We start from the raw sequence: 13,527 nt of genomic DNA on the forward strand, positions 1-13,527 counted from the left end.
CCCCACATATGATGCCAACTTGACAAACACATGCATGCGCTTCCCCATACAGCTAGATGCAGATGCAAAAAAGAAGGTGGATGACATCATAAAGGAACATTTTTGCTGTTCGTGAATGCTCCTTGCTGAGTGTTGGTCAAAATAAAACATTTCGCACTAGTACACAACATGTTTGTGAATATGTGTAATGGATAGCCTGAGAGCATAAGACAACTAGAAAAATATGGCTATACACAGGTGGAGTAGACTTTAGATGATATTGTGTAGGGCAATACGGCACAGATGTAACAAAATATCACAGCTAGAGCCTTTATTTGAATGGGAACACTATGAAACAGATGCCCTAATTTAGCCAGATGTGCTAAATACTCCATTATACAATGATCAGTCTATACATTGTAAACTGGTGATCTCATCTGTGGGACTGGAGGACAGAGCCAGAGAGCACAGTACCTACCCCCTGAACTTGGGAAGCGTCAGTAGCCAGTCTTGTGGTTAAAGCCCCGGTGCTATTTTTCTTGTCATCAAACCAGCCCATTTCCTGCAATATAAAATATTAACATTACCACTGATTCATAACTATCTGAAACACAGCATATTAAAAGTTATTAATAGTGAATACATCAAGTATTCACATATTCTGTCAATTAATGCAGCAGAATACTCCACAAGATTTTTGTACTTACTGTAAAATCTCTTTCTCTTGCACATACAGTTGGGGGACACTGCTCACCTTGGGGACGATCCAAAGCTGCCCCTAGGGGTGGGTACGCTCAAACTGAGCTGCACGTAACACTTTACATGCAAAACCTGCGTCTTTGGATGCAAAGACGTGGAAGCGGTAAATTCTGGTAAACATAAGAATGGAAGACCAGGTAACTGAGGACCAATGCCGCACAACTGAGGACCAATGCCGCATCGCCCAAGAGGAGCTAACCGACCTGGTAGAATGAGCCGTGAGGACATCAGGAACTGGAGAACCCTCCAACAGATAAGCCTGACAAATAGTTGCCATAATCCATCTAGCTATTATTTGTTTAGTGGCTGGCCAGCCACAATCATACAACACTATGAGAGCAACAGTCTTCCTAACGGAAGCCTTACGGTCCACATAGATCCACAAGGCTCTAACCACATCCAGAGGTATAACCAAACTATGATTACAGGATGGAGAATCCTGAGACAATGCAGGACTAACAATGTCCTGATTAAAATTAAATCTAGAGACCACTTTTGGCTGAAAAGATGGCCTGGTATGCAAAACAGCCCTGTCGTTATTGAAAATTAGAAAAGGAGAACGGCAAAACAGAGATGCCATCTCAGACACACGCCTGGCTGAGAAAATAGCCAATAAAAACGAATATATGAGTGCAATAGGGGCTGCCTGCATTACAACATGTTCACCATAGATGTCATACGTTGCGAAGCTAGAGATTAGTAGCTAATATCCAAACTACTAAGATTATAATTCATAGAGTATTTTACATATATATCTCTGGCGCCACACAATGCATTCAAAAAATGACCATAAATCAAGGAAAATATATAAAGGTGTATTCAATTATTGTTTAATTTAAAAATGAGATATATTCATAATGGTATAACCACCATTTGAACATTTATTCATAACTATGAATTCATTAAAAATGATAGACAAGAAATTCTTGAAAAAATAATAATGTGTGTTGATTTAAAAGTCAATTGCAATGTTCCAAAAATTAAAATATATAAAAAAATATAAAAAAAACTCCGTAGCGTGAGTACTCACGTATCCTGTAGTAGTTAGTGTGATGGATTTCCAAACACGGGAACGCTCTGAATTGGAAGTGGCACTGGGTCACCGCAAACCGGAGGATGCTTTGGTGAACGGCCCATATGGGAATATGAAGATAAGCATCCTTGATATCCAATGGTGCTAGAAAGTCGTTCTTTCCCATTGAATTGATAACCGACCGGATGGATTCCATCCGAACACTGGGTACCCTCAAGTGCGTGTTGAAGGATTTTAGATTCAGAATGGGATGAAAAGACACCTATTTCTGGTTTATGTACCAGAAATAGGTGGGAGTAATAACCCAACCTCCATTGCTCCTCTAGAACTGGAACAATGACTGTTGCTGCTACCAAGGACTGAATGGCCCCCAGAAGTGCCACTTTCCTGGTCTCGTCTCTTGGCAAGGGAGTGGACAGAAAACGATGTGGAGGTGGCCCTGAGAGGTCTATCATGTACCCTCTACCCACCACCCCCATACCCAGTTGTCTGTGGTAGAACTGAACCACTGATCCAGAAAGATTAGCAGTCATGCTGATTACTTGTCAGTCGGCTTGGCACTAGGACGTTGTTCCGTCCAAGCCTGTCTACCTCTCTGGGCTGCCCCCTGCGGGTCAGAAGACTTAACCCCTCGATGAGGGGATCAACAAAAACAAAAGGAGCAAAATCTTTTGCCCTTTGTTTTGGGAACGGCCACCGACAGAAGTGAACTCTTACCTCCCGTGGCCTGGGAGATGAACTTTTCCAAGGCCAGACCAAGTAAGCCAAAACGACCATAAGGAAGGGCCTCCAGAGCTTTCTTGGATTCAGTGTCCGCCTCCCAAGATCGAAGACAGAATGTGCGTCTGGTTGCCACCATTAATGAAGAAGTCCTGGATAAACCCTGACCTGTGTCCAAAACCGCATCCCCCAGGAAATCAGCAGCATGCTTAATGTGAGCTGCTAGTGGGGAAAATTTAGACCTGACCATACCAGATTGGAGCCCATCACACAGTGTGAGAGACCATTTTTCCACGGCTTTAACCACCCATGCCACTGCCATACTAGGGAGGATGGAAACACCAGACGCTAAATAAATGGATTTTAACAAACCCCTCACATCTCCTGTCCGTGTTGTCTTTCAAATTTGCAGCACTAGGAAGAGGAATAATGGTTGCCTTAGCCAAACGTGTGATGGGGCCTGGGTGTGTCTCCCATGCCTCCTGTTCTGGAAAGGGGTAATACAGGCAATACCTTATTGGTATCTGAAACCGGCTATCTGGTTTTAGCCTGGCCTCCTGACAAATTTCTGACAAATGAATAGAGGATTAAAAAGACACTGCTCTTTTCTTTACCCATTTAATCAGGGAACCCTGTTCAACGACAGTGATATTAAGGGCCTATCTAACCACCACGATCAGATCTTCCACGTCCTGCCTACTGGAGGGATCCTCCTCCCAGGCAGACAAATTCTCAGTATCAAATTCCTCCAGAATGTCACTCTCCTCCTGAAAGGACAGATCTGTATCAGAGTCCCACATGTCCTGAATCTGGGACTGGGCTAGATGTTTACGCTGTACCAGCAGATGGCTAAAAAAAATTCTCAAGAGATGAATATACCATGACCCAACCCTGGACAGATCTTTCTACATTTTGCACCCAGGCAGGTCCTCTGGATTCCCCTGAGGTGTCTAAATGTCACTGCGATGCCTGTCCCGAAGAAAGGGCATCTGTGTACTGTGTTCCTTGAGATAGGGTAGGATAAACAGCAGCACCTACCGTTTCAGAACATGCAGCGTCTCTTTTGAGATTCGCAATGGACCGGGCCAGTTCTCTAGCCCAGGCTGGTACCAAACATCAGCGGCGTCCCCAGACTCACAGGCCATGCAGAGACTATCCAAGTCTGACCGTTCACCATGAATTTTGGATTGGCATCTGGAACAGGTGAAATACATTACTGAACCAGTTCCGGCAGTTTTGGACCTGGAACTTGTCCCTCTTTCTGACATGATGAATAGAGACAGAAAGAGAAAAGAGTAGAACACACACACGGCAGAAAACAGTCCAACACAGAGAATGGTCTACAGTAGAAACAATCTACCGTATATACTCGTGTATAAGCCGAGTTTTCCAGCATATTTTTCTATGCTGAAAAAGCCCCCCTCGGCTTATACACGGGTGAACTTACCTGGTCTCCGGTCCCTTGGCTCTTAACTTCCGCAGTGGAACGCATGTGCGTTCTAAATGCCAAACTTCCTGTCACTGACAGGAAGTTCGGCATTTGGAACGCACATGCGTTCCACTGCGGGCGTAAGTGACCTAGTTAGGTGGTGTGGAGCATGTTTTCTGGACGATACCTGGATGTAATTGGGGGGACAGTGCTGTTATAACAAAATCTCTCCTGTTTCATCAAGCGCTTTCCTTTGTCACACACAGCGTTGCCTCATAGAGCCCATGCATGTTGAATCGGGCCTGCATGAGTCTTCATCACTGGTATGTTGTATGTTGTCTGTTTACAGCTACTGTTGTCTTATCTGACCTCTGCTACTGTGCTTCATGGGATTACAGAGATTTTACCCTGAGACTGCTGTTCTCTATCAGATGCTGTTTTCCCTTTAGCAGATTGTTTATTTGCATTTAATGTAGTGATGCTAATGTCAGTGTATTATTTGTAAGTAATTAGGAAACAGCTTTAGAGGTTTTTTTTTATTATGTCCTATTCCAGAGTTTTTTGTGTTGATCAGTGGTTAGAATCCCCCAATACATCAGTTTTGATGTCTTGATGTAAGAAAATTAAAAGGTAAAAAAAAAGCCAAAGGGGGAATACTCTTAAAAGCCTCATACACAAACCAATTAATTTAAACAGAGGAAATTAAAATATTTGACACTTAAAATAAATGCAACCTTGGTGTTCCTCAATGTCAGCAGTTATATAGAATATAAGCGAGGATGAAACCAAAGGAATGTTTAAAGTGGACGAGGTTTGACCATGCCCAGTGGTGATGATATCACTTGTGAAAGTCACGCACATTATTGCAAATGTGGGGCTAGACCATGATCTTTGAACAACAAATAGCTGGAAGTAACTGCACCTGCATCTTTTTCTAGCTAGACCCTGGTTACTGACAGAAGATAACCACATTGGGTGGCAGTAAATCATTCTGTAAGTGTCTCCTGGCCTTTGTTACTTCTGTCACCTGGATTACAGATGCTGACCTTAGGCTGTGCATTTACCAGTAGCTGCTGCATTTCCCACCCTAGGCTTATACTCGGGTCAATAAGTTTTCCCAGTTTTTTGTGGTATAATTAGGTGCCTCGGCTTATATTCGGGTCGACTTATACTCGAGTATATACAGTATGTATAATCCGTGAGGTAATACCAGTAATTATGTGAATATATCAGTGTGTAGTGACCTATGCAGGAACCCACTGTACTTCACTTATGACAAGAGAGAGTAGTGCAGAAGAATAAAATATGCAAGAGAGACAGTAACAGTCACACTATCAGAAAGCACTGTCTAACATAGTAGATATACATAAATATATCTAATGGTTCCTCCCCATTTTTTTTTGTTTAAGACTGACAGAGAGCTGTAATGTCAGTTACAAAAACCGTTAGAAAAGCCTGAAAAACAGTGAGGAATACACCTACAATGAAGCTCCTCCTTCCCCTTAGTCAGCTTCACAAAGAGGGGCCTGTATACAGAAAAACTGTGGGAGCTGCGATAACAACAGTTCCCTACCAGTAAACTTGCCCCTGCTATCTGCATGTCCAGTCGCTGTCTGTGTCCTCAGCAATGTCACTGGAACAGGTGCAGGCTTAGACCGCCGGCAGCACCGTCTCCGCTGCGCAAGGGGAGACTGGTGCTGCAGCCGCGGTCCGAACTCACACTGCCCTGGACAGGAGCTGGGTTCCTGGACACTATTATAGTGTCAGGTAACACTTTTACCGGGAGCCCACATTACCTCAGGGAGGACGGCACTAAAGTGCTGTCAGCGATATCCCTGAGTACAGCCGCGGCTTTCACAGTATGAACGCCGCAATGATGAGGCTAAAATATACCTATTTTAAATAAAAATTAAGTAAAAATTAAGACTAGACTAAAAATGTGCCTATCACTGGTTAGGCACTATTAAAAAACTGAGAGCTTCCTGCTGGAGGGGGGATAGAGGGGAGGGGAGCAGGCTAGACAAGTTTTTAGTGCCATTACTCCCACAGCACCCTCTATACCCGAAGGTGAACAATGTCCACCAACTGTATGTGCAAGAGAAATTAAAATTTCATATTACTATTTTTAAGAGTGTTTTCTTAAAGTAAATGTAAATGATAAATGATCATACCTGTCTTAACATTGCTTTGAAGGTCATCAGTCTGAGTCTCTTTGTGAGAATCTCTCCTGCTTTTCCAAATGTGAATCCCTGTGACAGGGTGAATGAACAATATTGTTTAAGTCTTTGCAAGTGGTTTTATTATTCCCATGAATGTACAACTACCAATGCTTGTTAATAATTATATTTTTTTTTATTGAAACCCAACTTATTTAACTATAAACAAGTGGTGTACCTAGAAATCCCTGGACCACAGTGCAAAATCAGACGAAAGCCCTCCTCCCATATAACCCAATTTTAATTCCTAAAAACAGTAAAATATTATAGTGACTTGGGTCCTGATTCATTAAGGATCTTAACTTGAGAAACTTCTTATTTCAGTCTCCTGGACAAAACCATGTTACAATGCAAGGGGTGCAAATTAGTATTCTGTTTTGCACATAAGTTAAATACTGACTGTTTTTTCATGTAGCATACAGCTTAGACACCCCTGAAAGAGTTCAGCAAGTACTGACTTTTGGTAAATATGAGCTAAGATTCCCATCATTTTCAAATGAACAACTGGGACAATCGTAAGACCTGAAGTCTAATCAGGCCACAGAATCCCCTGATATTTTCATTTGACTGGAAAACGAAGCAAAAAAGCTATAGAAACGTATTCCTACTTACTCTCTTAATTTGGGCGCTTTTTGACTATAAATGAAATGCATCTAACATGGAATAAGTATAAGTATCTTATTTTTCATGTGAATATTTTAAACTTCCCTATTCATTCTCATGTCTAGTAATAGGCTACATGCAAAGACACATGGGAAACTAACCTGAAGGAAAAATGTCACAAAAGAAACACCTCCGAGTACAAAAAATAACAGGGAAAACATGGTGCTTTTGGATTTCATCTCTTCGACCGGACCTGCAAATATCTGGAAAAAAAAACCCACATTGTAAGTGATGTAAAGTAAAGTGTAAAAAAAAAGTTTATTTATGATCCCTGTGAGGATCGTGCATCCTAATGGGTTCTCTATCACCTAGGCCAGTGTTGGCTAACCTGTGACACTCCAGGGGGTAAATGTATCAATATGCGGGTTAACTTCCCTTTACAATGCAGCGCCGCTTGAAATTTAATCGCGGAAGAGGCTGAACACGCGGGTGTTGAAGAACCTGCATATTGATACATTTACCCCCAGGTGTTGTGAAACTACAAGTCCCAGCATATCCTTCCAGCAATATGCTGCTATATATTGGCAAAGCATGCTGGGACTTGTAGTTTCACAACACCTGGAGTGTCACAGGTTAGCCAACACTGATCTTGGCGAATCATTGCATAGTTCATTCACCACATGGCAGAACAAGCGACTCTTGGTACACAAGAGAAGCCAGAAATTGGACAATAGTTAGGGCAGGCAGCGAGCTGGGAGATCTAAAAGACAACTGAAGGTCAAGGCGTGGCCCACGCAGCCTATTGCTGCATTTGCGGTCATGTGACTGCTGACAAACAGGAAGACGTTACAATGAATACAATAGTGTAACAATTGCACTGATGTGACATTAACAAATAAACAAGCAATGATAATGTCTCTAAAGTAAAATTATTTTCTTCTTGTGAAGTGTGAATTCTTCTTTTATTCTTCTAGTGTGTACATGAAAAAAATAAAAATACAAAACATAGTGTGACCTGTATATATGGTATAATATATAAACCAAAACCAATATGTGATAAAGAATAAGTATATTTCTGCCACTGAAAATAATATCACCAGTAGGTGATGTAGTTTAATTAGATTTAATATACCTTCTACTGAAAATAATGTGGATTGCAAAAGATGAAAAAATCCATTCAGGTGAATAAATGAAAACCCCTGTGTGTGTGCTGGATGATAGTCTTGCGCAGTAAATAGATAGATAAACCATAAATGCCAACCTTTAAGATTTCTCCCCCGGGAGATCCGGCGGAGAAGTCATGTGACAAGGGGTAGGAGGGGGGTGTGGTGACATCATCGCGTAACCATAGCCCCGCCCCCACTATAAAATGCTGAAATTCACGGCATTGCATAGCGGGGATGGGGCTTATTGACGCAATTAAGCCCTCCATTCAATGCCGTGAATTTCGGCGAATGCGGGAGCTTCGCCTACTCTTCCGGGAGGACTCCCCGAAATTCGGGAGCCTCCCGGGAATTTTGAGAGAGAAGGCAAGTATGAGATATACAAGTACAGGACAGAGATGGTTTCAAATGTGCTTCAGAAGGGTCCAAATAGCAGGGGTGCAAACATATCTTGATGTAATCTAATTGAACACTTTTAATAATATAGGGCCTGATTCATGAAGGAACTTGGGCAAGAAATTGAGTAAGTTTTCTGCACAAAATCCAGAAAACACCCCTTGCATTGCAACAAACATGGTTTTGTCCAGAAAACTTAAGTAAGAAAACTTACTCAATTTCTTGCCTAAGTTCATTAATGAATCAGGCCCATAATGTGTATTTGATTGGGTTTAAAAGGTTAGGTTTATTTATAGAACTTTACACACCCCGATAATCTTGGCGAATATAATGGCAAACGCTGGCTGTGTGGCACCATTGATGATTGCACTAATGACTCCGACCACAAAGTACGGCCACTCTGGCTTGTTCATCTTCATAATTTTGAGAAACGAGACCGGTGGCACATTTTCATCCTGCAAAACACATATTGCCAATGCATTAATAAGCTAGAACAGTATTATTGCTAAATATTGTATTCAAATTTTTTATTTAACCCCTTTGCAGCTGAGGCTTTTTTGTCACATTCCAAAGTCAATATCACTCATCTGTTTATGCAACGCCCACCCAAATGATACCTTATTATTTTTTCAGAAGGTTTTGGGTTTTCAGAAAATATCATTAGTGTGCTTATTCCTCCTAACACGAAAAAGATAATGCACCCAAAATGACCAAAATAAGTGTTTTTTTAATTGCACTTACAAGAAAGTGAATGCAAATGTGTTTATTTTATTCTGACCAAGAAATACTTTGTGGTTCTTTCTTTGGCAACAAGCCACCTTTCCGAAATTGTAAAAAGCAGGATTCTACACGGTTTTCACAATAAAATCTGCACTTGAACAGGATAATGCATTTTTGAAGTATATGCCGAGGACACGTGTCACTTGTCCTTAGCACTGAAGGTTAAATGAGTGGTATTGCCAAGAGAAGAAAGGATTTTATTTTGCATTTGCACAATTGACAGATCAAGAAAGAAGCAAAGAAAATTTCTGAAAAAAATAATATTTGATAAAGTAATGAACAAGGGTTTTGGGGAGTCAACTAAAGTCCATGGATTCCAACCTTGTTAATTATCCTGGCCCCCATAGTCTGCGGGGGAAGGTCAAAAAGAGCAATGTACTGCTGGTTTTATTACCAACACACCTTACACCAGCTTTGAGCTGTGCATCTTGGGGTTGTGTCACAGACAAGTTAGTGGATGATGCCTAGTTGCTGTGATTGGCACTACTGAACTTGGAGGCGCTGAGTCTAACGCGTCTCTAGTCTTCGCCAAGGACCCCCGCAAGGAGGTATGGATTTTGCGGCAAGGGATGTGCAGGTCACGGTTCTTCAAAACAAGACAGCTACCAGCGAGGTAGTAGGTGGGTAAGGCTAGTCAGACAGTCCAAGTTCAAGCTGATCGGGATGCAAAGTACAGAAGGAGGGGTGTGGTTATGCAACCCCCCCCCCCCCTAAAAAAGTCTATGATGAAAGATGCGCTGGACAGAATGATATAAACAGTAGTATAGGGATCTGCAGAAATCTTATTTTAACTTCAGCAGACACAATGTAGACGTCCCTGTGACAGGTCACTCACCGCCTCTTTATCATCATCCTCTACGGCTTTCTCATTCTTCTCTGGTGTTTTCTTGAAACTGCTGTGCCGACTGGATTTCCTCCTCACTAGTTTTGTTTCCGTGTTCTTCGATGTATCTATGATCTCTTCATAAATGTTACCTTGTATATAGCCCTCCTTATCTTTCTCTGCTTCTAATGTCTAGAATGGCACAAAATAACAAGTGTTACAATTATGTTATATGAATGTTGTAAGGTACATAAACAAGCTGTGATAGTAGAGAGAAAAACTTAATTGAAAAAACAAACAAACTTCCTTATTTCAAAAAAAAAATCTGAAACGAATAAATCAAACAAGAATAAAGCATTAAAATTGATTAATAGTATTCTAATTTATTTTATTTACAAGTGGAAGAGATTAATTATCAACTAAAGAAAACACACACTGACTGATTAATAGTATAGTATATTGTTATATTCTGTTCTAATAATATATTATTATTAATTATTATTAATATTTATTTATAAGGCGCTACAAGGCATCCGCAGCGCCGTACAGAGACAAACAAAATCACAATACAATGGGAGACAGCACAGTACAATAAACACAGCAACTCAGTACGCTCAATGCACAGCTAGAGAGGGCGGGGAAGGGGGAGGGAGGATCCGAAAACGACGGGGCCCAAGAAGGGGGGCGCAGAAGACAGGGAGACCCCCAGGGGGGAGGAGGTAGCGAAAGTGGACCTTTGAGGAGGAGGGCTAAGTAGCTGGAGAGCAGAGTTAGAAGTGGTGGAAACAGGAGGAGAGATGGCCCTGCTCACAGGAGCGTACAATCTAAGGGGAGAGGTGGACAGACAGAGAGACGCAGGGGAGAGAGGGAGAGTAGGGGGACAGAGGCAGAAGATAAGGTAGGAAGTTAAGAGGGAGACAGAAAGGCTTTAAGAAAAAGGTGGGTTTTTAGGGCCCGTTTGAAGCTGGACAGATTAGGGGAAGTTCTGATGGAGGGAGGGAGCTTGTTCCAGTGGAGGGGGGCAGCACGGGCGAAGTCTTGGATACGCGCGTGGGAGGAGGTTATAAGGGGGGAAGAGAGGCGACGGTCAGAGGCAGAACGGAGAGGGCGGGATGGAGCATGAATAGAGAGGAGGGTGGAGATGTAGGGCGCAGTGGAGTTGGCGAGGGCCTTGTAGGTGAGTGTGAGGAGCTTAAAGAGGATTCTGAAGGGGAATGGGAGCCAGTGAAGGGCTAGGTAGAGGGGGGAGACAAAAGAGGAGCGGCGAGAGAGGAAAATAAGCCTAGCTGCAGCGTTAAGGACGGATCGAAGGGGATCGAGATGAGAGTGGGGGAGGCCAGTGAGGAGGAGGTTGCAGTAGTCCAGGCGGGAGATGATCAGAGAGTGGATAAGGCATTTGGTGGCATCTTGGGAGAGGAAGGGCCGGATGCGAGCGATGTTGCGCAGCTGGAAGCGGCAGGATTTAGCAAGAGAGAGGATGTGGGGGCCAAAGGAGAGAGAGGAGTCGAGGATGACACCAAGGCAGCGAAGTTGGGGGACAGGGGAGATAGAGGTGTTGTCGACAGTGATGGAGAGGTCAGAAGGGGATGGGGTATGAGAGGGAGGAAAAACTATGAGCTCAGTTTTGGCAAGGTTAAGTTTGAGGAATCGAGAGGACATCCAGGAGGAGATGGCAGAGAGGCAGGCGGACACCCTAGAGAGGAGGGAGGGAGAGAGATCAGGAGAGGAGAGGTATAGTTGAGTGTCGTCAGCGTAAAGGTGGTAGCTGAAGCCGAAGGAGCTGATGAGTTCACCCAGGGAGGAGGTGTATAGAGAGAAGAGTAAGGGTCCCAGAACAGAGCCCTGAGGGACCCCGACTGGAAGGGTGGATGGGGGGGAGAGAGACCCAGAGGTGGTGACAGAGAAGGAACGGTGAGTAAGGTAAGAGGTGAACCAGGACAGGACTGGGCCGGAGAGGCCGAAAGACTGGAGGGTGTGAAGGAGTAGGGGGTGGTCAACGGTGTCAAAGGCTGCAGAGAGGTCAAGGAGGATGAGAAGGGAGAACTGGCCCCTGGCTTTTGCAGAGAGGAGGTCATTGGTGACTTTAGCCAGGGCAGTTTCAGTGGAGTGGAGGGGGCGGAAACCAGACTGGAGAGGATCAAGGAGGGAGTATTCAGAAAGGTAGGAGGTGAGACGGCTGCAGACGAGCCTCTCAAGAATTTTGGAGGCAAAAGGGAGAAGAGATATGGGGCGATAGTTCGAGAGAGAAGTGGGGTCAAGATTAGGTTTCTTAAGAATGGGGGATACGAGAGCATGTTTGAAGGAGGAGGGGAAGATGCCAGTGGAGAGGGAGAGATTAAAGAGGTGAGCGAGGTGGGAGCAGGTGGTGGGGGAAAGGGAGCGAAGAAGGTGGGAGGGGATGGGATCCAGGGGGCAGGTAGTGGGGGGGGAGGATAAAATGAGAGAGTGGACTTCCTCACCGGTGGTGGGACGGAAGGAGTGGAGGGGAAGGTGGTTGGGGGGGGAGGACAGAAGAGTGGGAGGGGTGGAAGAGAGAGTGGAGGAGGAGATTTCAAGTCGGATGGCCTCGATTTTAGAGGAGAAGAAGGAGGCGAAATCAGAGGCAGTCAGGGAGGAGGGGGTGGGGGGAGGGGAGGGGGCCAGGAGAGTGCTGAAGGTGGCAAAGAGGCGGCGGGGGTTAGAGGACTGGGAAGAGATGAGGGATTTAAAGAAAGATTGTTTAGCGAGTGAGAGGGCAGAGCTGTAGGATGAAAGAATGAATTTAAAGTGGAGGAAGTCAGCCAGGGAGCGGGATTTTCTCCAGTGACGTTCGGCGGAACGGGAGCATTTTTGGAGGAAGCGGGTAAATTTGGAGTGCCAGGGTTGGGGTTTGGAGCAGCGGGGGTGGACGGAGTGGGCAGGGGCGACCGCGTCCAGAGCGGAGGTGAGGGTGTGATTGTAGAGGGAGACCGCCTGGTTGGGGCAGGCCTGGGAGGAAAGGGGAGAAAGGAGGGTATCGAGAGAGGAGGACAGAGAGGCAGGGTCAAGAGCATCGAAGTTGCGTATGGACAGAGTAGGTTTGGGCAGGGGGAGGGGAGCAGGAGAAGAGGAGAGAGAGAAGGAGAGGAGATGGTGGTCGGATAGAGGAAAGGGAGAGATGGAGAAGTTGGAGAGATTACATAGGTAGGAGAAGACAAGATCAAGGGAGTGACCAAGGCAGTGGGTAGAGGAGGAGGTCCATTGGGTGAGACCAAGGGAGGAAGAGAGGGTGAGCTAGACTACATAATAGATGCTGGGTATTTTCAGGTTGCTTTAGCTTTTGTAAATTATTTTTTTTTAGAATATATTTATATATATATATCTAATATATATAAGCCTAGCGGCGTGTGTTAGTCTGTGTGTGGAAAAAAAAACAAGCTGCAGCGCCACCTGCTGGGTGGAGTTATACACTGACCTACTAAATTCTTAGCATTATCTAATATATAAAAGTAAAAGCCTAGCGGCGTGTGTTAGTGTGTGTGGAAAAAACTATTTTCTCAGAAAGGACTCATCCAATTGATCTGAAATTTGGTATACTGACATTATTTGACAAAAAAATTAGAATAGTGAAGTCAGTTAATCATCCCCCCTTCCCCCCGTGGGAGGGG

At 44.1% G+C, this 13,527-nt stretch overlaps 1 protein-coding gene across 3 annotated transcripts in view; it reads right to left on the reverse strand.

The window, feature by feature from the left end:
• Positions 1-13,527, reverse strand: part of ABCB1 (ATP binding cassette subfamily B member 1) — a 195,477-nt gene that overhangs the window by 146,143 nt on the left and 35,807 nt on the right. For 2 of the 3 annotated variants that reach the window (XM_075211880.1, XM_075211881.1), the window contains exons 16-20: positions 9,914-10,093; positions 8,607-8,753; positions 6,901-7,002; positions 6,092-6,169; positions 458-541 (exon numbers count right to left, since the gene is read on the reverse strand). The exons of the other annotated variant lie outside the window; for it this stretch is intronic. In XM_075211880.1, the coding sequence (XP_075067981.1) occupies positions 458-541; positions 6,092-6,169; positions 6,901-7,002; positions 8,607-8,753; positions 9,914-10,093 (591 nt within the window). The remainder of the gene's footprint in view (positions 1-457; positions 542-6,091; positions 6,170-6,900; positions 7,003-8,606; positions 8,754-9,913; positions 10,094-13,527) is intronic. 3 annotated transcript variants of the gene reach the window in all.

The sequence above is a fragment of the Mixophyes fleayi genome, chromosome 5, assembly GCF_038048845.1.
Source record: "Mixophyes fleayi isolate aMixFle1 chromosome 5, aMixFle1.hap1, whole genome shotgun sequence".
In the NCBI taxonomy this organism is placed as follows: domain Eukaryota; kingdom Metazoa; phylum Chordata; class Amphibia; order Anura; family Limnodynastidae; genus Mixophyes; species Mixophyes fleayi.